At 41.1% G+C, this 27,783-nt stretch overlaps 1 protein-coding gene across 1 annotated transcript; it reads left to right on the forward strand.

Annotated features, from left to right (window-relative positions):
• The first annotated feature begins 265 nt into the window (after positions 1–265).
• Positions 266–27,444, forward strand: ZPLD1 (zona pellucida like domain containing 1). The gene is made up of 10 exons (XM_033145801.1): positions 266–392; positions 8,916–9,136; positions 12,628–12,809; positions 13,520–13,592; positions 19,374–19,471; positions 21,249–21,329; positions 22,040–22,211; positions 23,854–23,962; positions 25,447–25,476; positions 27,115–27,444. Exons 1-10 carry the CDS (start codon positions 266–268, stop codon positions 27,291–27,293), a joined length of 1,272 nt encoding a protein of 423 aa, XP_033001692.1. The 3' UTR covers positions 27,294–27,444.
• The last annotated feature ends 339 nt before the right edge of the window (positions 27,445–27,783 follow it).

The raw sequence follows: 27,783 nt of genomic DNA on the forward strand, positions 1-27,783 counted from the left end.
ACAAGAGGCATGAAAATAATGCCCTCTCATTTAGGCACAGGGATGTAAGCACCAGCGGAGACGTTCTATGCTATGAGGTGGATTTCCTCCTGGTGAGCCTTTGTTGATCAGTCATTCTTCTATCCATAGACCTGTTGCTTTAAAATCAGGCAAGATGGTCAACTTCACAGCGGATCCTTGTTATTTCAGACCTGATTCCATGATCACGAAACAATCACAATAAGTATCTCTGGTGCAGTAAATGGGGACACAGAATAATTGCCTCATGTTTTCCTTAGGTTTTACAATGGAACGAGTATGGTTGCTACTTCTGCTGACTGCAAAGTTTCTCACAGTGACCGCGCAGTTCAATGGATACAACTGTGATGCCAACCTCCACAGCAGGTTTCCTGGTAAGTGTTAATTGAAACATATTAATTATAAGTCCTTTGTTAGCTTGTTTGTAGAGACTACAAAGCTTTAAAATAAATGAAGCATTTGGAACAAACTCCTCATTAACCAACTAATGGTGAGTGAAATTCCTCTGAAGTAGCACAGAGCTTGCTACCCATGGGCACAGCTACCCATAATAACAACAGGGTTTCATCCTCTTTTGTGAAGGCTGAGTTTCATGCATTAGTTGACTATGCACAGATTGCTGTTGACAATATTTAAAATGGATTTTTTCTTTCTTTCTAGAAGTATAGGAAGCTATTTCCTTAGGCCCAAACAAGATATGTCATCATTCAAGCAAGGTTTATTTTTCATTTTTTATAGAGTAAATACCTAATGTGCCACCTCCCTGATATGGATTGGCATTGTAGCAAAGGAATGTGTGTGCCAAAATGTCACCCAGCCCTAACAGGATTTTAACCTGAATTTGATCCTAAAACCCAAAAATCCTCAACCCACCTGTTCACACTGACTATAATTAGCAAACTACAGTTTCCATGTGTTGTGTTGGGCGTGAGTAGTCCAAACTGGTATGATACTGCTTTCTATGCATAGTGCAGATGGAGGTCCTTGTCACTGTTCAACGATACATTCTAACCAGACAAAAGGACAAAAGGACACAGAGCAGGACAAGTGAAGATTGTGGTTTGGGGAGAGATTAGAGCAGGCACCCCCAAACTGCGGCCCTCCAGATGTTTTGGCCTACAACTCCCATGATCCCTAGCTAACAGGACCAGTGGTCAGGGATGATGGGAATTGTAGTCCAAAACATCTGGAAGGCCGAAGTTTGGGGGTGCCTGGATTAGAGCATTGAACCGATTAGAGCCTTGCTGGAGATTTCCTTCCTTTGCTTTAGTGCAAGTAATAGATCTTATCAGGGCTTTTTTTCAGCTGTAACTCACTGGAACTCAGTTCTAGCACCTCTCATGTGGGCATCATTGCCATTATAAGAGAACAAGGGAGGTGTTCATGGTGAGTTCTGGCACCTCTTTTTCTAGAAAAATAGGACTGGATCTCACCAAGAAGTACAACACAGGTAGTTGCCCTTAGTAAGTTAGTATGTATGAAACAGATGTGTTTCCGATTCGTCTATTACGTTATGTAAATAGGAATAGTTTCTTCTTCTTCTTCTTCTTCTTCTTCTTCTTCTTCTTCTTCTTCTTCTTCTTCTCCTCCTCCTCCTCCTCCTCCTCCTCCTCCTCCTCCTCCTCCTCCTCCTCTTCTCTCCAAAGCAGCCAATCCCTAATGCTTTTTCCTTTATCAAACTAAGAATGATAATAGAGTCCAGATTATGTAGATGCTGGTCTCTGTAGACAGGATCATGTTTGATTGTCATTGATGCCCACTCAGCTCTATGCACCATTGTAGGCATAAGTGTACCAGTAGCATTCCTGTCTGGATGAGGCTGGATCAGGAAGATGCTCTTGGAACGTGACTAGAATAATGCACTGCGCATGGGGTTGACTCTGAAAAGTGTTCAGAAATGTAAACTGCTCCAGAATACAGCGACAAGATTGTTAACAGAACAGAAGATACTATATTCAACACATATTAAAAGATCTGTGTAGGTTATCAATACGTTTCTAAGCTTACATTTGAAAGGATTAGGAGTTGAATATTTGAAGGACCATTCATTCAGGTCTTCATTGCAAGCCTTGCTTTGGGTGCCCCCTACTTTGTGGTTATGTTGATAGGGCATTTTCAGTGGAAGACCCTCCCCTGAAAGGTCTGATTAGCATCTGATTTTTTTAAAAAAAGAAGTTTCTATAAACTTTTTAATTATTTGTGATAGAATTGGTTGAAATTTCAACCTACATTTGCACCCTTTGAGACCATGAATCCTGCTACAGTTCAGAAAGAGTTGTTTTCTTATAAGTGCATCAACTGCAGTTTTAGGGTGGGTTAAAAAGGAACCACTTAATATCCTGTGGTGTTTTGTGGGCAATTAGTCTGAAAATCATAGGCATAAGACAGGTGCCTCTGGGTATGAAAGCTGCCAAATTGCAGACATATAGGCCAAGGGACATTTGTGCTAGGCACCATTTTCACCTCTGGCAAGCCAAAAATCACCCAAAGTGCTCCCTTTACTATAGGATTTAGGATTTGTTTGAATCTGGTGCACACCTCTAACATTTGCAGCTTATTTTACTAACATTTAGGACTTGTACTGCACCTCTTCCTTTCCCTCAAAGGTTAACATGTTATGCACTAACTCCCTCTTGAGGGGTAATAAATATTGGGTTTTCAACATGAGGAGATTGTTCTGATGGTCCAAGTATTTCTGCTTTCCTGATGGAATGATCTCCCATCTCCTACCTCTGCATGCTGTTCTGAGGGTTCACCTGTTACTCTAGAGAAGATGGGGAGAAATTGGGGTGTTAGTGGAGGGAGGAGAGGGTGAATTAAGCTCCATTGCATGAGCAGGAGTTCTTCCGCTAGAGCTTCCAACCAGGAGTGGATGGTTGAATCTGGCCCATTATTGATTTGTTTTTACCAGAAGTGGTAGCAACACAAGAGTATATCTGTGAATCACTCTTGAAGTATGATTGGAGATATGGCATTCTTTAACTGCTTTTTCACTTATTTGATGAAACTTCTGCCTGAGTGGTAGCAGCTCAATATTTTGTTTAGTATGTAATGAGGATCTCACTAAAGATATAGAAAGGGGCTGGAGAAAGCTTGTTTTTCAATACCAGATTTTCAACGCTGTGTTCAAAAATATGCACATTTACTTAAATAAATAAAATGGGGTTACTTGTGAATGTTATGCTCAACTTTGCATTTCATAATTAAGCCCATTAATAGATGCACTGGTGGACCTGGCACTGATTTATAACCAATGAGGTGCCCTCTAGATATTGTGAACTACAACTCCCATAATCTATCATCATTGGCTATTCTAGCTGGACTGATGGTAGCTGTAGTCCAGAATACCTGGAGGGCACCACATTGGCTACCCCTGCCATAGACACTAGTTATCCTGGAACCAACTCCATGATTACAAATAGAAAACTGGAACAAACATTGTGCAATAACATTATGAAAATGAAAGGGCCCGTTTTCTACTTCAGAACACAACATTGTGAGTTATTTCCTTATGTTTTCAGAAGTGTACACCTATTTCTTCATGCTTATTTTGTTAGTGGTAGCCAGCTTTTAGGAAGGTGTCTGCCAAAACAGGCATTTATTGCCTATAGATAATTCCAGATCTTTATTTTGAACAAGTGGCCACAGTTACTGCCAAGCCCACAAAGGGACCAGCAGCTAATTTGCCACCATGGGTTGCATTTGGAAAGACTGTAAAAATAAAGCTGATTCTAGACTTCACCTAATGTTTCTGCTGGTGATTTAATGCATCACAAAAAATATAGTTCAATCATGCTTCTACAACTTTATCGATTCAATTAAAGGGACAATAATACTGGTGATTAATTTTTATCATCAAATTAGCAATAGTGATACATAGTGCATGCTTGGGGATTCTAAACCCTTATGGACTATCCTTTCCATCATGCTGTAACCTTTGAATTATCATGAACATAGGAAGCTACCTCATATCTATTCAGGGTATTGGTCAATCCAGCTCAGTAATATCTACACTGATTGGCAGCAGTTCCTCAAGTTTTCCGACCTTGCAGTAGAGGCTGGACAGTCAGGGTGGGCATTGTGGCATTGCTTTCCTGGCTTCAAAACACCATGTGTCTCTGCTGGTTACTGAAAGGGAGATAGGCAAGTCAGCAGAAAGCTCAGTGTAGTGCAGTCACAGTGGTGCAGCCAATCTGATGTTGTTGTTGCTGCTGCTGCGTTTGCACCACACTGCTGTCTTTCTCCGCTTCCTCTCCCTCTCAGTAACATACAGCAATATGTAGAATTGGAAAACCAGGTGAGAAACCTCACACCACCCTGCTGGACACAACTGAGATGGAAACCCTGAGTGGATGGCACTTGAAAGCTGGCCTGTGAGCACAATCCTGATACTTACTCATTCACTACCATATATACACAGATCAAATATCTGAACGGGATTAATGCATTTATATCTATTCTTCATTTCCATTTATTGTTGGTGATATTTTAGTTCATTGCACTGTGTAGGTACATAAGAACATATTGTCACATGACACCCCAATCTCCATGAGCAGGGTGAGATTCCAGGGTTTCCAGGTGCTTAGCCATGGTTTGTGTTTCCTTCAGAAATTAGGCATAGCAGAGACTGTAGTGTCTTCATGATATATGGTTTTATTTGTACACATATACAACCTGCACCTAGATGGAGGAATTGCAGAGCATGCACATCCTACGAGGATCTGGTTTCCCCTTTAAGGGTAGAATTGATTTCAAATGACAGCAAAAAGCCATTCTCTGTGTCTCTTAGTTCCAGCTCACATGGAGTTCTGCCCATCCTTCTCCTTCTCATTGCTAACTCCATGGACCTCCCCCCAGCCACAATAGTCAAAGTTGAAACGCTAAACCTTGCCTTTGCCTCTGCCCACTAGCACCCAGCAAAGAAGGAGCCCAACTCCCCTTTGCCTGGAAATCTTGCCCTCTGATGGTTTCCTTAATGGGTTGTCACTGGCCTTTGTCTGCTGAACTGGCTTGACTCATTAGCCAGCGGATTTGCATCTTTGGCAAAGTTTAATCAAACCTTGATTAATTCTAACTTTTACTAAACCCAGGAATTAGGAGGAGGATATGACACCCAGGAATTTAGCATAATCTGCCACCCCCAACCCTATAACAGTGTGATGCTGAGCCAGATAATTGTTCAGACCAACCAGTAATGTCTACCCTGACTGGCAGTCACTCTCCAGGGTCTTAGGCACAGGTCTCCTTAGCCTTTGTGATATCTACTTCTTTTAACTGCAGGTGCCAGGGAATGAACCTGGCAGCTCTTGCATAAAAAAATACGTGCTGTGCTACTGAGTTATTGCTCCTTCCTTTAGGATATTGTAAGAATGGATTCTTGGATTGATACTACCTCCCACAGAAACCCATTATGAAGCTGATCTAGAGACAATTGCCATTTCAGGCAATATGTAGAAGGAGCAGTACATTTACTTTAGACATTCAAGTCTCCTTATGTTGTCAAAAATGTAGCACGACAATTCATCCTGGCAGTCCTAGTGGTAATAACTAACAGTTTCCGGCACTTTAAGCGTGCTAAATCATTAAGAAGATCTAATAACTTCCCCTTTATTTAAATTAATGATCCATGCAGTGGAGCACAAAGAATAATTACAACGTGTAAAGAATTAACAAAGGCTCCACTCTGTTCAACAATATTTACCCCATCTTACGGGCACTGAACATTGGTCTAACACTGCAGTGGCTGGCTCTTGATTATGATGTATTATGTTTGCAACTGGAGTCATAAATATATCCAGGATTTCAATACATTTGAACATATTTTCAGTCATCTTACTCTTCAGCAGCACTTCCACTGTTCATTTAAGACAATACTTCAGTGAAAATACACATTTGAGAATTCTTTAAAAACAAGCTCAACAAACTTGAGCATGTGCAAACTGTATTGGCAACCCAGAAGACTTGCACAGCTTTGACATTTCCCCTGCTTAATAGAAGCCGTCTGCATAACAAGTTGCTCTGAAACTCAGGGAAGATCCAAACACAATCTGCAGTGCAACATTATAGCACTCATTCAGCCATTCAAAGTCAATAGCCTTGATATGCATGTGAAGCACAGTATATGTGAGAACTGGTTGAACATTTTATTTTGTGCACAACCAATAGAACATTTGGGCTGGATCTATACTGATCTGTAAAAACCCTATATAAAAAGTAATATAGCTCTCAATGCAATTTTGCATTGATGACAGATTGCTGCTCTACAGCACCGTCTGGTGTAAATTTTTATAATGCATTTTTAATGTTATAACTGACCAGTGTAGATTAGTTTCTGGAATGCTTTGGACAATCTTGGCATAATCCTTTGCTCTTAAACAAGGCAAAAGTATGATAGTACGATACTCCAGCCATCTTGTAAGGAGCAGTTCCTATGGATGAGCCCTCATGACATTTGCTCCCACACCTGGAATAGGAGACAGGACATATACAGTGTCCAAAACTCCCATTGTTCTAGGCGCATTTTGCGACAGGGAATTTAATTGGTGCAAGCAGTTTCTGAGCTCTGGGTGCAGTACTGTGCCTAAGATTTCAGGTTGAAACTTCAGAGTGGAAGGAGGACCTTTTTCTGCCTCCCCACTTCCAGCTACTCTCTGAAAACTCTACAAGAGACTGTCTTAAGAATATTTTGGGGGGTGGGCAGGAGAAGGACTAATCCAGGTGAAAAATGAACATAATATTTTAGCTGCAGTTCATTCATTTTCAGCTTTGTATTCTTGTTATAAAAAAGCGTGCCTAGACATTCCATTGTTGCGCCCATAACCTAGGTTTAAGGTGCCATTTAGCTCCTAGCTTTCATATCTCAGTTTCTAACACTGGACATAGATCATTTGGTTGAACTGGAGCAACAAAACTGAACTGCAAATCATTGGATGCTGGCAGGAGCCACCTAACAGAGCTCAGCCGCAGCTATGGACAAGCTTAACATTGCTGCCTTGCTCCTGCTTCCAAGCTATGGGCAAGCAGAGTCTTGCTGCCTATCCCTGCTTCTCAGTATCTGTCACCTAAGGCAGTCACTTCACTCTGCCTAATGGTAGAGCTGGCATTGCTTGGAGAAGCATGACATTCAGCTAAGGATGTACATTCAAATGTGCATCTGCATCAGGACCACAGGGGAGAAAGAAAGGTGTTTATATGAATGTTTTCACTCTGAATAAGGTTGCAATGCTGAGTGCTATTCTGAGAATTACAGCTGTAATGACTAGTGGGCACTGCTCTCAAGTGAAGCTGATAAGGATTAAGGCATTAATATAGAGGCACCATGGATTGCTATAATATTTTCATAGCATTTGCTGATTTATTTTCTTTTACCTTTTCTAATAGTTCCTAATAATGTGCTTATTGTTTTGTTGTTTTACCAAGAGTTTTCTATCACCTACCTATTCCACTGTGCTGATTGGAATTCTAAATTGCTATTAATAGCTGCTGTGTACATTTCTGGAGCCAAATGAATTGGGTGCTCAGAATACTTGCTCATCTGCATCCTACATTAAATGAGAATATCAGCGAGCAAAATGTGAGAAGAAATATTGTTTCCAAGGGCTAATTTTTGTGTAAAGGCTGCATAATGGTTCCTCGCAAGATTTAAAAAGTGCATATACTACATCATTTCGGGTTGCTTGAAAGCTTTGAATGCCCCATTTAATGAAGCCAGCTTTTTCATTATGATTCTTCTACATGAAATGCTGCATTAAATGTCTGCTGTTTTGCATGTACCTTGGGAATGGAATATGATATGCAAAATACGAGTAGTATCAATTTATTGCCACATTAAAGCTTTTTTGGGGTGCATTTGCATGTTCACCTTGCTCATCCCCTGAGGGGAAAAAGGCACCAAATGTGTCTGAGAGGGGAAAGTCTCTTGTTCCTTTCCACAAAAATGGTAAAGCAAAGTCACAAGGCGGGCTAGGTATCGTGTGTGCATGTGTGTATTCTAGTTGCTACCCTATCAAGCATGAAGTATCATGTGATGCTCCTAAGGTATTAACATAAACCAGTGGGTCTTTGCTTTGAATTTCAACTTTTACAGTGTTGTTAGGGTATAAGAGAGCAGTGTAAGAGAGCGGTGTACTGGACAGAGAACACGGAGAAGGGTAGCTTCAGGACTTTTTTTTCAGAGAAGGTACAATGATGTAATCAGCAACAGGGTAATTGGTGGACCATCCTTGTGCTTGCCAATGAATGTGATGATAAGGAGGCTTTCATGTTTTCTAGCTCTTTGTGACAGATTAGCATAGAAGAAGTCAGAGAAGGAGGAAAATTATCAGGCCTTTCCTTTGGTAGGGTTCCTACTTCAAAGCAGTGGCTTATATGGTAATCCTTTCCTTGCAAGATTGTTTGCATTTCTCAAAGCCAGTTTCAGCAGGCTGAAGATCTTTTCTTAAAGCTCAGGGTGTTCCACATGCTGATACTCTAAACATCTGTTCCATGACTGTCAGCTGATCCTAATAAATTGTCTGCTGTGTATTGCTGTTTTTGGGTGTGATGTACACCAGGGCTGGCCCAAGACATTTTGGCACCTGAAGTGGACCCCAGAGTGGCATCCCCCTCCCTGACAGGGAAGAAGGGATGAGGGAAGATCTATATCAGGAACAAGGGAGAAAGAAAGATGGACACCGGGAGCTGCTACCCTAGTGAATCCTGCCACCTAAGGCAGTCAAATTACATTGCCTACATCACTGGTGCAGAGCATAACCTATTTAGTAGTGGTACCCACCCATAATGGGAACTCTTTGTCAAAGGAGGTACATTTGTTTCCACATGAATTGCTTTGTTTTTAAGATCACAAAATATAAATATAAATAACTTCAATGTGTCCCCCCCTTCACTTTTCATTTCAGCGGAACGAGATATCAGTGTCTACTGTGGAGTACAGGCAATTACTATGAAGATTAATTTTTGCACTGTCCTTTTTTCTGGTTATTCTGAAACGGATCTGGCATTAAATGGGAAACACGGGGACTCCCACTGTAGGGGATTTATAAACAACAACACATTTCCAGCGGTGGTCATTTTCATAATCAATCTCAGCACTTTGGAGGCCTGTGGGAATGCTTTAATGGTAAGATGCAATTCTTTTGGGGCTATGCAGTGAGATGGAGAAGAATTCCATTTCAGTTTGCATTTTAGTTTGAATGTAACTAACTCCCGGCTCCCCAAACAATATGCAAACATTGCTATTCTTTGAAAGTCACACTTATCCGAATTTTGTGTGTGTGTATCAGGCAAAATTGCATTAAAAGTGTGTATATTAGAAGTTTGCAGTGAAATGCGGATAATTGTTAATTAGAAATTTCATTTTATTTTTAATTGCAAACTGATGCATTGAGCTTGGAAAAATAAGAAACCGGAGGAAACAAAAACTGGCAGATCATACTTGGTTACATTTCACTTCTAAAGAGAGAGAGAGATGAAGTATGAAATAGAACATACCGCACAAGTGAGGGGTGAAATTTGCAAATACAAATGCCTGAAGTTTAAGAATGAACAGCTCATTTTTTGAAGATTGATATGCAGTTATTGCTACAATCTTAAGTCTTACTCTTCCACTTCTGAATGAAATGTTTAGTTGTAAATGAGCCAACACATTTGCTGTAATGTTTTGTGATAATGGGACCGTTTGCACCACCCTCATCATTTCTCAAGGTGGAACTAAGCATAGGGAAATGTGTAGCTGCCGTTGTAAGAAACATCTCCTCATCCCCTCTTCTCTTGTGGTGTCATGTACAAACACAAAACATGGCATTTCACTCTGAGTATTCCCATCCCCACAACTAGCATCCAGTGAGGTGAATCTGGGGGGAAAACATGGAGTGTGATGGCTTAGTCACACTCCTTCTGTAACCGCATGTTTCTTCATCCAGTAAATGTTGGAGTTGTGAGTATGCACAGAGATAGCACCTTTGTGGCCTTTTATTTGTGTGTGTGTGTGTGTATAATGCCTCGTATTCTGGAAATATTATGGGAGCATGGGAGATTAGAAGAGGAATTATGTGCATGGCTGAGCTATGTGAACCTGGTCACTGTGCTGAAATCTTGCCTGCATCTAATGATGGTTATCACAGGAAGTACTTTGACACCGTGCTTTTCTATCTGCTACGTCTCTCCTCTGAGATGAGCTCACAAACTGACAGCTGGATAGATAAGGATCCAAGTCAATGATTTCTTCATTCCTTAGCTGGCCATTCAAATAATTCTAGCAATTCCAGTGTTTTTCTTGCAATAATGATAATGATACAGCATCAAGTGAAACAGTACAAGGTCAAATGCTTTGTGAGCTGGAGTTCACTGCAGAAGATGTATAACTGAGAGGGGACAATTAAATGGTTTATAAGAAAGCTAATTGAAATGAAAATTCTATTATTTGCATATGCAAATATTCTGACACTTGAGTGTCATGGCAAAGGGCTGATGTTAGTGTGCAAGACTAAGGGCTGGGCAGACAGAGTGGGCAGAGTCCAACAAGACCAAAGACTTTTGCGTTCTGCCAAAAGTTCTGGATGCCTAAGGCTAGGTTTTTTTTTTAAGGATTCAGATGGACAATGTAGACCACCAAAGTTTCTCTTTAACAAGTATTATTAACAGGATGAGGAAAAGAAGAAGGGGAAATACAAGATCTTACAGCTCCATTTGCTGCTGGAAAATCCTTTACACTTCTTGGGCAGGCAATGGATTGAACTCCTTACATGTGATATGTGCAGCATCAATGTTGACAGCAAGGTCTGCACCAAGATTCCTCTGACCCTTGGTGGGCTTGGGACTCATACTACCTGGGAGTGCAGGCGACACTTGAGCACCTTTCCCATAACCATGTCTAAGTTTATGTCTTACAATGTTAGGGGAGTAGTCATAACATATGGCAGTCTACAAAGGGAGGAGACGGTCTAGATATCTCCATGCTATGCTGCTCAACACTGAAAATACTGATTTGGTGCCTTATGACTCACATGGGGATGTAAGTAGCTCTATCTCTAAAGGACATATGGCCCCACCTCTCCCACTCCTTCACCCAGGTGGCCTTTCTATAATAAGTGCTGATTCTCACAAACTGTGATTAACTCTTAGAGAGCTCTACTTTACAACACTGCACTGTTTTAACTACCAAAAAGTGCTAGGTCAAGGTCTGTACCTGCGCAACTTTGAGGGCACCCAAAGGGGAAATTTGCAGAGCATCGCACCTAACTCCTCATAATACAATGGTCTTCCAGATATGTTCCAATACACATTGCTACCAGTACATTATTAATGAAAGTTCTAGATGGGTACGGTTATTCAATAGATGCTAGCCCTGTTTATGGGTTCATAGAATGTTTAGGGGGAGTGACCATGCATGTACAGGTTCCGACCCAAATATCCCTGTCTCTATTGGTACCTGACGGGACTGACAGGGCAGAAAGCAGAAGCAACAACAGTACGGGAAGTCAGAGTCATTGGCAGGCAGAACCAACTAATTCTAATTTGGTCCCCATCCACCTCCTTGCTGAATTCTATGCAGGCAACACTGAGATAAAAGAGGAGGGGAGGAAGCTGAATTTTGGAGTGTTGGTGGTCTTATCTTTCACTATGAGTTGGATGAGGGCTCCATTATTTATTATTTCATTAGCTCTAAGAGCTCGAGTTGTTGTATGTAGTTGTCTCCCTCTCCTTATTATCCTCAGTACAACCCTCTGTGGTGTGTTGGGGTGAGAGTTGGTGACTGGTCTAAGGTTTCCCAGTGAGCTTTATAGATGAGTGGGGATTTGAACTCCCAGTCCCTATTCTACCTTACTGACACTGGTTTTTCTCTGTGTATCTGTATTTTTACCAAAAGAATTGAAAGTCCGGCACTGCCTCAAGTAGCAGATTGATTGCTTGGAGCAGTTTAGTCACACTCCTGTGACAGAATGCCTCTGGTGTCATGTGTCATTCTTAGGAGCATTTATTCTTAGGAGGGGAGAAATCTATGCCGCCATTGTGGCTATTGGTAAAAAGGAAGAAAATATCCCAGTTGTTGTCACATTTAAAGGTAACACCATTTCCTTCAAATGCCTGCCCCTGAAAGTTGCTGAATATTGCCCCCACTTTTCTGGGGGATACATGGTTCTGTGAAAGTATTGTGGGGGCTTATTTCACAGCAGACTAATAGATTGGACTAAGGTTGCGCAACAAATCACTTTGATACATTTGAGAGAAATGGTAGATAGCTATTGCTCCCATTTGTATCTGTCATGGCGTCAGTGGGACAGCAGAATGGGAAGATTGTTATACCTTTACTGTATGCCTCCGAACACCAGGTGCTGGGAATCGCAAGTGAGGAGAGCACCGTTGCCCTCAGGTACTGCTTGTGGTCTTCCCGTGGTTCTTCACTGTGAGAATAGGATGCTGGACTATGTGGGCCTTTTGCAAGATCAAGCATGGTGCTTCTTATGTCCTGATGTAGAGGTTGTGGTGCATCAAATACTTTACAAGGGTGATTTCTTAACCTTTAACAGTCATATCTTCACTATTTTAAAAATTCTGTTTTCTTATAAGATTGCCTCCCCATAATTCTGTTTTCTGACCTTATCCAACTAGGTAACCTCAGTTCCAGGAATTAATGCCTATGGCAATGTATCAACAGTCCAGATAGGCAATGTTTCAGGATACATAGACACCCCAGATCCACCCACAATCATCAGCTATTTACCAGGACTTCTGTATAAATTTAGTTGCAGCTATCCCTTGGAATATCTGGTCAATAATACACAACTTGCTTCGTAAGTATGAGCATGATATTGCAAGAAGTGATTGTTCTGTGTATCAGGAAGCCTTTGCACTGTCATTAAGTAGCTGGCTGGAGCTTTGCATGGTGGATATGCCCTGTGAACATATCAGATTTCTGATGAAATGTGTGGATTCTGGTCATTTCCCCCTCCATAATTAGAAGCGACATCCAATTTGAGAAGAAGAAAGGAAGAGGATATAGAGAAGGAAAATAATGACAAGAAGGAAAGTATTCCAGGGATTTGGTTTGCTATAGATTTAGCACAGCACTGAAGTCTGTGTTTCAGTGTTAGCTTTCATGATGAAAGTTCTTCTACAATTCCTCTTAAAGATAGAGTAGTACTTATATATAAGCAAAGAAATATTTACTTTCAATTCTTTTTGCACAGCAATATATTAGTATACGTAACACAAGCAAATGCTATTTCTTTGTACTGTATATCACAAGAAGTTATTTCCCCCTATCAATTTTGCTTCTTAGCTAATTATTTGCCTGATCCATTGTTTCAGCAATGCCCATTGTTTCAAAGCTCTGACAGAGTTTCCACTATAAATCCCGATTTGTAGCAATTTATAAACACAAGGGGGGAGGATACTCTTGGTGGTGAATTCCAAAACCTGATTTAATAGTGAAATATGGAATTGCAAAAATAAAAAATAGATGATTCCATCAATAATTTTTTGCTTTCTAAATCTGTTCTAGATCATCAGCTGCTATATCTGTAAGAGAGAACAATGGCACATTCATTAGCACTTTGAATTTGCTCCTCTACAATGTAAGTATTAAAAAGCAGAAGTTTCTTAAATAAAGCAATGAATGACTGCTCACTTGCCGGCTGGAGAGGAGTGGGGCAATCTTCTGGGGGGTGGACATCACTTCCTTCTCTGTTGGTGGTGACTGCTGAGACTTGCCCACAGTTGCAGCCAATTTAGTGAGTGGACCAGAGGGAAAACTTCTTTCGTATGGTCTGCTCTCTGGCTATAAAAGCCAGTTACACCCTCTGCTAATAATGCACCTACCATGACTGACTTATAGAATGCTATAAGTGGGACCAGCCCCTCTATTTCATTCTCTCTCCCTCTGCATTTCCAGTCCATCCAAAATAGTTGGCCAGATTACCCACTAAGCATGTTCAGTTCTCCTGTGGCTCTTTGGAGTTTTTCTCAGCTTAGAGTCCTCCCCCTACACTTCTCAAAATTTTGGGGTTCTCCCACAGCTGCCTAGCCTTCCACTTGTGTATGGGTGGTACCATTTTGGCTATTTATGCAATGGCGCTCACAGCTTTAAATTGGAAATATCGGAAATCATGTGTTATATCCAGCCTAAGATAATTGCATTTGGGTCCCTTTGAAATGAAGGCTTAATTACCATGGATCATAGTGGGAACTAAATTCAGCTCATCTAGTCTGACTGCATCCTTGGCTTGCAAGAGCAAATCTGGCAGTTAAAATTGTAACTTTAAAAGTTAATTATAATTTTTAATAATGATTTTATTAGTTACATAACATCATCAGTGTACGTGGCACCTTATATCATAATCCTGTGCATGTTTACTCAGCAGTAGCTCCCACTGAGTGCAAAGAGGCTTGATGCCTGAAAAGTCTGCAAGGGACTGCAGCCTCAGAGAGTTACACAGCAAAATTGGCAAGTCCCTGCTCTGAAGGAGCCTACAATTCTAAATAGACAACGGGAAACAACAGGGGGAGGGAGGACCCTTTGTTAGACAATTGCCTTTAACAAATATTCACACGGGCTCTAACAAAAATAGTTCAACTGGTGTCTTGTGCCAGGAGTGGAACCAAGCTGGTACACACACACACACACACACACACACACACACACACGCACCTGTACTGGTACCTTCCACAAGGAAGGACTTATTCTGGTCACCCTAGCTGTGTCTAAGTCATTGGTATGGTGTAAAATATAACCAACAACTACTGTTGTGGAAGATGTAAGCGACTTCAATAGACCAATGTTAATGCTATTTCTTTGTGGTTCTTTTGGACAGTGGGTGAGCTAAAATTTTAAGTACCTCCTCATGAGTGCGGATTTTCTCTCTGTCCTTATTAGCATGATAATCAATTTGAATATATGTAATTGTGTAAACTTGTATTGCATAAACAGGGACATTGGAAAGGAAATTTAAAAGACTTTTACTGGCTTTTATTTATACAGCCACACTAATCCTCCAACTGTTATTTTTGTGTTGATTAAAAATTTTATTCATCCATTCAAATGTCTGATTTAAAAATCAGCTTTCCATTTCTCAGGCAGCATTTTAGTAAATTACAAATCCATTTTTTTGGATTATTATTCATGTCATCATGGACCTGGGTTATAATTCATGCAGATGATTTAAAAGTCTGTGCTTTCAACTTGGGGTGTAATGAATGTGCTATAAATATCATAGCAGAATATTTCCAATTGCGTTTAAATGAATTTCCTGTTTGCAAGTAAGTTTTGCTGTCTGACAGTTCAGAGATATGTTAGACTGGAGATGATATTACTTCCATTTTTAAAAAATACTGCAGCTTTTTTGTAAGAAAGTAGAAAGTTTCTTAAAACTTTAGGAACAAAAAACCTTGTATTTAGGGTATAGGGTATTTTGCTTCAGAAAAGTTCAGTTAAAATGTTCTTAGAACACATGAGAATACGTCATATGGGGCCAATCAACATTCCAATCTTGCCCAATAAACACTCCATTTTACAATTTTGCTTTTGTAAGTCATCCTGTACATTGATCCTGTAAATAATATCTTGGAGTGATTTCTAAAAGCAGTCTAAGGATAGTCATAGAAGCATCTTCATCTATGGTGTGAAGCCAGCTTTGCATCTTTTTGTTTCAGAAATATGTTCCAACAAGTGAATGCTGGATTGCTGAGTTACTGCCTGTGTCAAAGAGGTGTGTCAGCCACCAGTCTTGCTGTTGCCCCCATGCCTTGTACATCTGGTGGGCTGTCACCCTTCAAAGAATCACATATGTATTCTACTACCTTCACTTAAAATAAAACCACAATATTATTTAATTATTATTGCAAAATTGCTCCAGAGAATGCATGTAGTTGTTAGTGATGTCAATAGGTGCTCAGCAGATCTATCCTTTCTTCAGCTCAAACTGAACCACACTGAAAACCCACAGAATCATCCCACAGAGAGCAAGGATAGAACTCCACATGCATGAGAAAAATCATTGTTAGATTGATATCATAGCATGAATCGTCGTGGACCAATATGAATATGTTTCAAGATGAAACATTGAATATTAAGCTACTGGATTTTATTTGTAAACTAGGATCCCCATTTCAGTTTAAGACAACAGTAGCCCTGTGCAGTTGTTCTAATCTCCCACATGATTGGAATCACGTTTCGTGGGATAACTTCTGCAGCAAGCAGATTTTTTTACTCATGTAGGTTCCTGCACGATTTTGAATCTTGAAGGAGCCAGCAATGGGAAATGGAGCTTGTTTGCCTTTCCTTCATCACAGTAGGATGGGGACATTCCTTCCATTAGGCAGAGTGAGGCAACCACCTTAGGTGGCAACCTCAGGGATACACCAGGGACAACTCCCTGGATATTCTTCCTGAGCCCCCTGGCCCAGGAGCAGTTCATCCCCTTTTGTTGCTTGAGGTGAAAAGGGAATGTGCTGCTCCCCTCCCCCACTGTTGCCTGCAGCTGTCTTACCTGTGTTGCATGGTGGTGCCCGTGAAGCGCCGGCAGTGGCACCGGCTTCTGGTGAGATCTCACAGTACTATACTGTATCTTCTTGGGTTTCTGTTGCTTGAGGCTGGGCCTGCTGGCTATAACCTTTTGTTGGACGACAGAGTGTTATGTACTATGTGGCCTGTTCTGCTCCTCAGTATTAGCTTGTTGCTCTCAGATGCAGTGGAAGTATTGAAATAAGATTCAACATCCAGTTTAGTTGGCTTTTGCATGTGGAAAGAGAGGGAGCCATCTTGTGATTTGTGTCAGGTAGCAGAAGGTCTTGAACTGGTCCTGTGTTATGGATTAGGATGCATGAATTAGGCTTATTTTTTTAAATGTATATGGGTGTTGTTCAATCTTAAAGTTACAGCTCTGGGTAAGTGGATGAATTGTTTTTCTTCCTGCTGGGATTTCCAGTGAATTCATACATCTGCATTAAGTCTGCCATTGGCTTTATTGAGATTTCTTGGTGAACAAGATATGCTCACAAGTAAGGGTTTTGTTAGGGTCAAGACCTTGCTCTGTGAGGACAGCGGTTAATTAAGCATGAATATGAAGCATATTCATTTCCATACATTTAAAATTTAATATACTCAAGTCAAACTGTGCTGTGTGTGCATAATGAATTGAGGTACAATTCTTCACCATTACCAGAGGGTGACTTAAATACTTCTAGAGAAGAGCACGGTCTGAGGAAGAAATGCTAAAACTGTTGTTTAATTCACTTCATTATCCACAACTTTCTTTTTGCTAACAAATCATTAGTGGTGTAAATTAATAATGAAAGTGCCATTATTATATATGTACTTTAATTAACATTTGACCATTTTTTATACAACAAAATGTGATCAAAATCTAAATCAAACATACAGAAAATAAAGCAGAAGCAGAAAAACTCTACTAGGGGGAAATAATAAGGTGATATTTTGGCCCCTGGAGGCAGAAGGAAATTGTAGGCAGTGCAATTAAGGTTCACATCACAGGTTTGACTAAAGGCCTATATTCAGTTTCTAGTAGAGTACAAAGGATGCCATGCAAAACCAAAACCTCATTGTTGCCTTAGCTTAGGCCATGACTGAGGAACTTGTGTCTGACCCTATAGATGCTGTTGGACTCCAACGCCCTTCAGCCTCAGTCAGATGGCTGATGACAAGGGATGATGGGAACAGGAGCCCAAAGGACCACAGGTTCCCCACCATTGGTGTCTAGGATTGCAATACTGAGTTACAAATCTAGGCACATTAACAGACAGACTCGGTGAGACCTGTTCTCAAGTACTTGTGCATAGGATTGCAGTGATAGTTCCATTGGAGTCGTTTGTGAGTGGACTTGTTTTCCCACCAACTTCATTTCTTAAGGTACACAAACCATGACCGTTAACGACCTTGGGTGGGGATTGATGGGAGTTGACTTCCAGCAACATCTGGAGGGTTACAGTCTGCCCACCATTGCTATGCTCCTTTACTTGGTAGTATATATCTTTGGACTTAGCGAGTATTACTTCTGTGTATAGGGTTTCACTATAAGTTTAATAACTGTGTGCTTATCAATGGGATTGTGGCATCTAATTATCTTAGGCTTCCTCTTGAATCCTAACTAATGGCAATGGCAGTGGGTTCTGGGGAAATTATTTTGGATAGCTGCAAAAGAGGGAATAATAGGATTAAATTTACTACGACCAGCCAAAAGATTGTAGGGTCATCTTTCTAATATTAAGTAGAACTCTTTGGCAGATTTTATTTTTTACAAAATGCTGCTAAATTGGATAGAGGGATTATTTCCATGTTAATGTGTTCCACCACTTGGTTTATAGATTCTATATGACACATTTAATGATTTTGTTTTTCTATTCACATATCATGGCTAGTATTTGATTTAGTTTCTTTGCAAATTGTCTGGCACGGCTTGCTGTTGCCACATATCTTTCCACTAGATATGATCTCGATATATACTGACATCCTTTGCCTCCCGTAATCTACAGCATTATTAAACACAGTTCACTCTAAGTGCATTTGGTCATGTTGAATTATGTCTGAGTGCTGATCCACTTTTATGTGGTTCCCGATACATAAAGTGAAGCAGTGAAAGGTGAAGCCATTCTCATGCACAAGTCCCACTCATTATTTAAATGATCCCAAGGAAGGAGATCATTTCTGATGTATCAGGGCTAAACTAAGCAATCAGTGGCAAGCTTAGCAAATCTAGGTTTCCACTTCTCTACTGCAAAGGGGGCAGAAGAGATGTGGAAAGGGAGGGTTGTTCGGCTTTCCCCTGCCTACTGTTTCACTCTGTCACCCAGTACACCTCCTTGAGACACAATGTTTCCAGAACTGTGTTTGCTTTCTCAAGTAGGGAAAAGAAAGGAAAAGTAGAGAAAAGAGTTTTGGGGAGGAAAGTGATAGAAGGGAAGGGTGGATCAAGTACTCTCCACCCTATTCCTGTGACTGTAACCTGTTTTAACTGATCTTAATTCCAAATCTTAAACTGTTGTAACCTGCCCTAGGGCCTGCTGGTAAAGGGCAGGAAGTAAATTTACTACTACTGGTACTACTACTTCTGTTACTACTGTCTTCCTGTTAATTGGTACCATTCTCATGACTATGGAGACCTGTGTTTGCTACCAATATCCAATAGCGCAATGAGGATTTAAGGATATCTGCCTTGAAGCAATGCTTTCCAAGAGGATTGCAAACTGTCCCATTGTTACCTGATCCTTTCAGTGAGAAATGTTCTACACACATACCTGAGACTAAATCATGAGTTTGGTAGCCTCACCAGCTGACTGCAGTCACTTCTATGTTATATAAGATCATACTGTTGGTCTGTGATAAGAACTGTTTGCTTTTCCAGGACTCCACCTACAGAGAGCAGCTGATTATCCCCAGTACAGGGTTACCGTTGAAAACAAAAGTTTTTGCAGCTGTTAGAGCAACAAACCTCGATGGCAGGTATGGTAAATGATATGTCTCTCCTGCTCCCACCCCTCACAACAAAATCTGTGGTCCTAGAAACACAAGCTCCTTGGCAGAAGTGACTCTTCATGTGGGGTGAAGCCAATACGTCAGCTTCCTGGCAGGTGAGTCACTGTTGCTTAGGAGAGGTAAAAGGTAAAAAAAAAGAAAAGGGTAAAGGACCCCTGGATGGTTAAGTCCAGTCAAAGGTGACTATGGGGTATGGAGCTCATTTCACTTTTCAGGCTGAGGGAGCTGGCGTTTGTCCACAGACAGCTTTCCAGGTCATGTGGCCAGCGTGACTAAACAGCTTTTGGCACACAGAAGACTGTAATGGAAACATAGCGCACATGGCCGCAGTGGTACCTATTTATTTACTTGCACTGGTGTGCGTTTGAACTGCTAGGTTGCCAGAAGCTGGGATAGAGCAACAGGAGCTCACCCCGTGGTGGGGATTTGAACCACCGACCTTCCAATCAGCAAGCCCAAGAGGCTCAGTGGTTTAAACCACAATGCCACCCGCTCCCTTACACCTTTACCTCAGGAGAGGTAAAGCAGTGGAGAGGGCGCTGCAGTACAAATGCATTGGTGGAGACAATCTGGCACTCCTGGCAATGTGCTTGTACCGAGCCAGCCTCCTTGCCACCTCACTCTCCTCCTCCTCTCCCACGAAACAAGCAACAGCAAGCTACATCTGGGAAGCTAGCCTAGCAGTTCTGCCCTAGCTTGCGAGCTGCTTCTGCTCCTGGGATACAAGGAGGCATATGGAGCTGTCTTACAGTAGGCTAGACCATCTCTCTTGGTGTTGTCTATTCTATCTGGCAGCAGCACCCCGGGGTTTCAGATACAGATGGACTTATCTGTCCATTTTGGTTCCTCTCATTTTCTCATTTTTCCAATCTTAAATCCACCTCTCCTCATTTCTACAGAAATTTGTTGTTTTTAAAAAAATCACCATGAAATTCCACCAACATTTAGATGCACGTTTCTCCTAAAAATACAATTTTGTTTGCAGTTTTAACAAATATATACATTCTGCAAACAGTTTCTCCAAATATAATGCCTAGAGAGTAACAACAACAACAACAACAACAACAACAACAACAATTTATTTATACCCTGCCCATCTGGCTGGGTTTTCCCAGTCGCTCTGGGCGGCTCCCAACAGAATATTAAAAACACGATAAAACATCAAACATTAAAAACTCCCCTAAACAACATTGCCTTCAAATGTCTTCTAAAAGTCAGATAGTTGTTTATTTCTTTGACATCTGATGGGAGGGCATTCTACAGGGTGGCTGCCACTACTAAGAAGGCCCTCTGCCTGGTTCCCTGCAGGTAGGGCTTGTTGAATGCTCCAGCTAAGTTGCAGAATGTCAATGGTAGTTACACTCAGTGAAACAAGTTCTTTTCTCTTTCCTGGAGCACAAGATGTAGCAGCCTCAATTTATAAAAGAGGCAAATGTAGTTTTTGGCTAAATGATCTCATGAAGTCTGAAGTAGCCAATGAAATGTTAGCAAATCAGTAGCACTTCATAACTTCATGACTATAATAGCTGTACCATTTCCTAGGTGAGCCTATAGCTTCACATTACCTATATTGTACTCATTGTTCAGTGATTTGTTGCAGTTAAGGCACCAGGATATTGCTCATCTTTTGAATCATAATGGAAGATGGTGGCACATTATCAGCCAGCACTTTCAATGCATGTATATATATCTATATGCTGAATCTCAAGAAATGCTTAGCGGTTAATTATCTTTCATTGCACAGATGGAATGTTTTGATGGACTACTGCTATACTACTCCATCTGGAAATCCAAATGATGATCTGCGATATGATCTCTTCTTTAGGTAGATTTTCTACTTCTTCTTCTAAATATAGTGTTTGTCAACCACACTGTTAAAACAGATTAATACAAAATATATTAATTATTTTCAAAGTTCTTTTTATATATAAAATGTGTGTAACGTTACTAAAGTGGTGAAATAAATAAGAAACTCTATAAGAAGAACTGAACCCTAAGAAATAACTGCATAACTGCATAAACTTCTCCACCATGCTTTGCATGGTTAGCAGGAGCTAATGAAAAGATGAGGATGAGTAACTGAACAGATCGTCTTTCGAGCTAAGTATGAGGTGCAGTACCAAAGCGAATGGTGTAATATGACAAGGATAAAGCATTGTCAACTGTACATTACAATCAAGAAATGGGCTGCAAATGTATTTTTTTTTTAAAAAAAACAACCCACGGTATTCCAAAGTTTAGCCAATGTATTTAATTTATGTTTAGTTCATTAATATTTTTCTTCCATCACGAAGCTCAAGGAGTAGTACATGGGTTCCAGGTGATCTATGTAAGCACTGGCCAGAACCAGTCCTGTTCTGGTGGCTGCACATCATGGGCCCTTAGACCATGTCATGGGTTGGAGCTGCACAGGTTTCTAACGCCACCCCCCCCCCCCCAATTTGGTAGTAGCCAGGATGCTTGAGTGTTTTTCTTTGAGACTCCAACCTCCTGGGAATCAGAAAACATCACTCCCGTTTCAATCTTTTCCTCCAGCTGTGACAAGGACCCTCAGACAACCATCATTGAAAATGGCAGGAGTCAAATGGGCCGGTTTTCTTTCGAGGTGTTCCGCTTCGTGAAGCACAAGAACCAGAAAATGTCCACAGTTTTTCTCCATTGTGTGACAAAGCTGTGCAGAGCTGATGATTGCCCCTTTCTTGCTCCTGTAGGTTTTGGAGTCTTTTGGTAATGCTGCAATTGGAACAAAACTTGGAATGTTTTGCACAGTGTAAAGACAAGTGATTAAAACAAAACGAGCCATTGACCGTCATCCGTAACATATTAAAGCAATTGTCTCTTAGAGATGTGCTTTAAATATGGAGGCTGGGATATAATTACCTGAAGCAGTAGTTAACTTACCGTGCTATGGCAATCCCCCCACTGCCAATGTGTTGCAGAAAGGGCAGATTTGTTATGAATGATCAGGTTCACATTGTCAAGCAATCATGTAACAGCCGAAATTATAATGCAGGGAATATGTAGAGGGAATCATAGTAAAGGACAAGTTCACTTTCCCACCAAGCTTGTAATGAGCAGAGCTTTTATCTAGAACAAGATCTACTGATGAGTGGGATGCAGAAATTACATACAAGAACCTGATGAATCACACCAAATGTCATACCCATTTATTTTACTTATTTCATTGTATTTATTCCCCCTCCCCAGCAGCTCAAGGTGATGTACAAGAGTTACCCCATCCACATTTAATCCCCACAGCAACCCAGACATCCCCAAACTCGGCCCTCCAGATGTTTTTGGACTACAGCTCCCATCATCCCTAGCTAACACGACCAGTGGTCAGGGATGATGGGAATTGTAGTCCCAAAACATCTGGAGGGCCGAGTTTGGGGATGCCTGGCTAAGCTAGACTGAGAAGCAGTGACTGGCTCAAGGTCACCCAGTGAGCTTCATGGCTGAGTGAGGATTCAAATCCTGGCCTCCCAGATCTTAGTTTGACACTCTAACCATTACAATACACCGAGTTTATCCAGAGATCAGTAAGTGGAACTGATTGATTGATTCCCATTTGTCCCCTGTGCCATTCTGACACCCTCTGAAAGCCTCCTGTGGTTTGGGGGAGAGAAAAGCATTGAAGCTGGCACAGGAGTCTTCAGGGAGAACAGGTTCAAAGCACCTGTGTTTGCAGAAGGGCACTGCTGAGGCCAAGCCATAGTATTCTAGATATTGTATTTCCACTGTTGGAGATGGTAAGTTTTTGCATACCAGTTGCTGGAAACCACAGGAAGGGTGAGTGCTACTGTGTTTAGGTTCTGCTTCTGGGCTTCCTGTAAGCCACTGTGAGAGGAGGACACCCATCTAGATGGGCCACTGGCCTGATCTAGCAGACTCTTCTTATGTTCTCATATTAAATAAAACCAGTCCTGAATATATAAGGAAACAAAGAAGCATGGACAAGACTGCACTCTCTTTCAGGAGTTGTAACAAAAGATTGCACGCAACAAAGTTAATAAGTTCATAGTTTCTTTTCCAATACAGTCGTACCTTGGATCCCAAATGCCTTGAGAATCGAATATTTTGGCTCCGGTTTGCAAACGTTCTTTGGAACCCGAACGTCCGACGGGGCTTCTGCGGCTTCCGATTGGTTGCAGGAGCTTCCTGCAGCCAATCAGAAGCTGTGCTTTGGTTTCCGAACATTTTGGAAATCGAACAGACTTTTGGAACGGATTCTGTTCGACTTCCAAGGTATGACTGTACAACCAAAAAGAGCTTGTTTTTAAAATGTTCAATACAGGAGGAATGTACTTCTCTGTCCACTGAAATCATGATTGTTTTCATTGCCCCTCCAGATCTGCAGTAACAGGAAAAAAAGAGATGCAGTAAAGAGAACCACTTGGAGCCCTCCGAGTACTTCTGGAAGTGCTGTAATCTCTGCTGGCCCCATCATTACTAGAACTGGTAGGAGTGATCATATCATTGCATGATTAAAAAAACACAACCATTTTCCTGTTTAAGGATAATTTTCAGTGAGTGACATCTAATTAAGTCCTACTCATAATTTTGGTCTTGCTACTTAATCTTGACAGTTTTCCTAGTTCTGCTCAAAATGCAAAGAATTCTTGTTTATTTATAGGCATCATTATACAAATAATATTGCACACTTGAAGTAACTAGCATGTATGCAGATGTCTGCAACAATGCATATAACTGCATAAAAATATGTGGGTATTCATTAGGGCTGTCCAATCCCTTCAGTGCCTCTGATTCAGAGCCCCCCAATAAGGTCAGCTTGCTCTGGATCAACTCGGAATCCACTTGCCCTATCCTGGATCCAGTGCCAAATTAGCTATGGGGAGGGAGTAATGTTTACTTAGTTTTTAAAAACCCAACTAATTAAACCGACCAAGAGGGTCTGTTTTGTAGTATGCTCCTTCCTAAGTGGCTTCTCTATGGGAAGGCATATTTGTGAGCACCCTGCACCATGCAGGATTGATGCCTCTGCTCAACAGCATGGAGGTATCAGTCCTATAAGGTGCTACTTCACAAACAGTTTTCCTGCAGGGCTTTCCTGCATCCCACAACATCATTGTCTCTGCTCAGCACGGATCCTGTGGGGTGAGGTGTTGAGCAGGAAGGAGAATCAGTTGGCATTAGGCTTCTACCTTTGCCTGGGAATATACAGCCAGCAGTCACATAGACCTCTGCCTTTCTTGTGGGTTTTCCTGCCCGATGCCTGAACCTCCTTCCTGCCTGATCCCCGACAGCCCCAGATTCCTCTGAGCCATCCAACCCAACCTGTGGCTATTTCATCCCCACTTGACTGATTTTGCTCTGGATCCCTTCATATGGGCTCAATTTGGCTTGGGCCTCAGCCAAATCTGGTGTACAGCCCAAGTATTCATGCCCTTATGAAATTATGCTGTACAAATATAGTACAGCATGAGGCTGACTCTTTAACATGTATTATGGGTATGATATCTATCATTTTGCAATATAAATTTACATATAATTAGTCCTTTTAAAAAAACAACAACTGTGCATGAGTGGCTCAGACATAGCAGGTACTCAGTGCAAGAGGCTGTCTGATGCAAGAAAAGTTTGAGTTATAACTGTCAAATTCTGTTTATATGTTTGGAACACATGTACCCTTCACCCCAAATGTGAATAACTGTTTATAATCTCTTAGCAATCTTTAAAGTATGCAACACAGCACTGATAATATGTCCTAGTAAATTCAATGGGACTTACTTTCAGGTAAATATGCATAGCGGAACCTGTTTTATAACAAATGACCTAAAATTAATCTGAACAAATAAATTGATGGTGACAAACTAATAATCTCAAAACAGTTGTTTAAAGTATCCTAGATCATGTATGAGCAGAAATATGTTCACATAATATCTTTAAATTTACAACTTATCTATTTTTATATTTTTGTACAGATGAGACCCCAACTAATAATTCACAGCTTGGTAAGTTGTACCAATAAGAGCAAACAACTTTTGTTGTTATTGTTATTATTTTAAAGGAGCATTTGAATGTTACACTAATGACTAGTGTCTGATATGTTGTGGTATTTTCATTATTTAAAGACAGAATTGAATGGTAATTGTTAATTCCTTAGGACCAGTTTCTAAAACAAATTCTACCCTTAAAAAAAGGTCTGACATTTAAAATACTAGCTGTAATTCTCCTTACACTACTGCAGTGAGATATAGGTCCATATATATCACTGCCTGTCTTCCATAGGAGATTTTGAGACAATGAGCGTTCCCCACATCAAATGGGGTGCGCATGTTGTGAGGTCGTGAGTGAACCCATTGGATCACGGTGGCATCTCCTGGCAGTTGGTCTGGCTTTGCCTTCCCCAGGTTGGGATACCTGTGGACTCCACCTACTCTAGCAGCCGCCCAATCCTGGCTGGGGAGGTGTTGCCAGGGGGATTGGCCAGGTAGAAGGAGGGATTATACAGTACACACAATAGAGCTTGAGTCATACCTGGGAAGCGGCCGTTGGATTCAGAGCTTCCCCACCCTCCACTCCCTCAATTGACGCTTACTTTGCAGGTTTTAACCACCTTTTTTCCAAAGCCACACAGGCACGCAGGCGCTGCTATGACAAGGTCGCTGTTAAAGGGCCGGAAAGGAATTTTCCTGCATTGGCAGGTTTCGCCTTTCCCGTAGCAATTCGTCACAACTTTGGCGGTTGCAGGCCTTGGGCGGAATCCTTTAGTCATTTACAGGATTGGGGGTGGCGATAACAGGGTTCCCGTTAAAGGGGTCTCAGGGGGAGGCATTGACCATACGCCCAGGGTCGTCACTGCCCTCCCCTTCCAGCGGCAGTGAACATAGGGGGGCGGGCTATCTGCTTGAACATATGTTCTCAAGACTAGTCCACTTCCCAATCATGCTGGATAACCCTGAAGTTTCCCAGAACCCCGGCTGGGGGGCTGGGAAGGATAAACACCCAATGCCTGAGCCAAGGTCTTCCTACATCTGAATATTAATAAAGTTGTGGCCATTTTTTCCCCATAGAACGTTGTCATGAGTCTTTATTTCCCTCAGGGGCTGCCCCGGGGTACGGGGGACTTCGTCTGGCCACACAAATAATTACTTGAGAGTGTGGTTATACTACAGTGCTTAGATAGAAGGTGTTTAATAATCTGTCCAAAATTATGCATTTTAATTCCTTCTGATTACACTTCTGTGTATACACTATATCATAAAGCACATTCAAATGATGTTTTTTCACTCAAATAATTCTGGGCAATGTAGTTTACCCCCTCATACTTAAATTCCCAGCAACCCTTAAGAAACTACAGCGTCCAGAATTCTTTAAGGGGGGAATGTGTTTTGAATGTGCTTTCAGGTTATAGTGTGTATGCAAGCTGCAGCCCTACTCACACTTTCCTAGGTGTAAGCACCATTGAAATCAGTGGAGCTTAATTTGAGTGGATATGTGGACTCACACTTACCGGGTATCTCTCACACTGGAATCAATGGGACTTAAGTGTGAATAAATGGGAATTTAAGTATCTTTGGTTGGATCAATTACAGTGCTTGTAAAGTGATTCCCTAACACCTCCCTTTTCATTTTTTAATCCTTTGTAGGTAGTCCAAATGGATCTGCTTTCCAGCTGAATTCAGTCACCAGTGCTTTGATTTCAGGAGTAGTAATTTTAGGAATTATGAGCACATTCTTTTTCATATTTTCCCTCACCCTCCTCCACAGAAAGTGGTCCAGCAGTAGCCTAGTTTTGAATGGTGTACGAAACCCAGTTTTCAACTAGAAGGAACAAATCATTTGGATTTTCTCTGTGGGATTGCCATGAAATGTGTTCCCTTTTAAGCGTCACCAAGGCGGCATTCTGCTGCTTTCAAGTTCCAGCTATTCTTACTTATAGCCTTATAAATGCTATTGTATAGATAATAAGCAGTAAAGATAATGATTGTTCTTTTTTCCATTCGTGTATGCGCGTGACAAAGCTATTTGACATTTTGCCAATGGGATTATTGATAACCCAAACGTTTTTAAACCTCCAAGTGGGATCGTAAAGTTTAAAAATTGCTCAAGGCAGAAACCTTTCCCAAATGCATTCAAATTATACAAACACGAGTGCTATTAAACATGCATAGTTAATGAGCTTCTTTGAAAAGGACAACCTTTATTTTTTCTCTCTTCAGTTTTTCTACAACATTATACGTTTTATGCCAAATTTTTCTGTACAAAATCTGGCACTTGAAATATAGTTTTCATTACTGACTGGGCTACAAAAAGGA

Source organism: Lacerta agilis, chromosome 4 (assembly GCF_009819535.1).
Source record: "Lacerta agilis isolate rLacAgi1 chromosome 4, rLacAgi1.pri, whole genome shotgun sequence".
NCBI classification, from domain to species: domain Eukaryota; kingdom Metazoa; phylum Chordata; class Lepidosauria; order Squamata; family Lacertidae; genus Lacerta; species Lacerta agilis.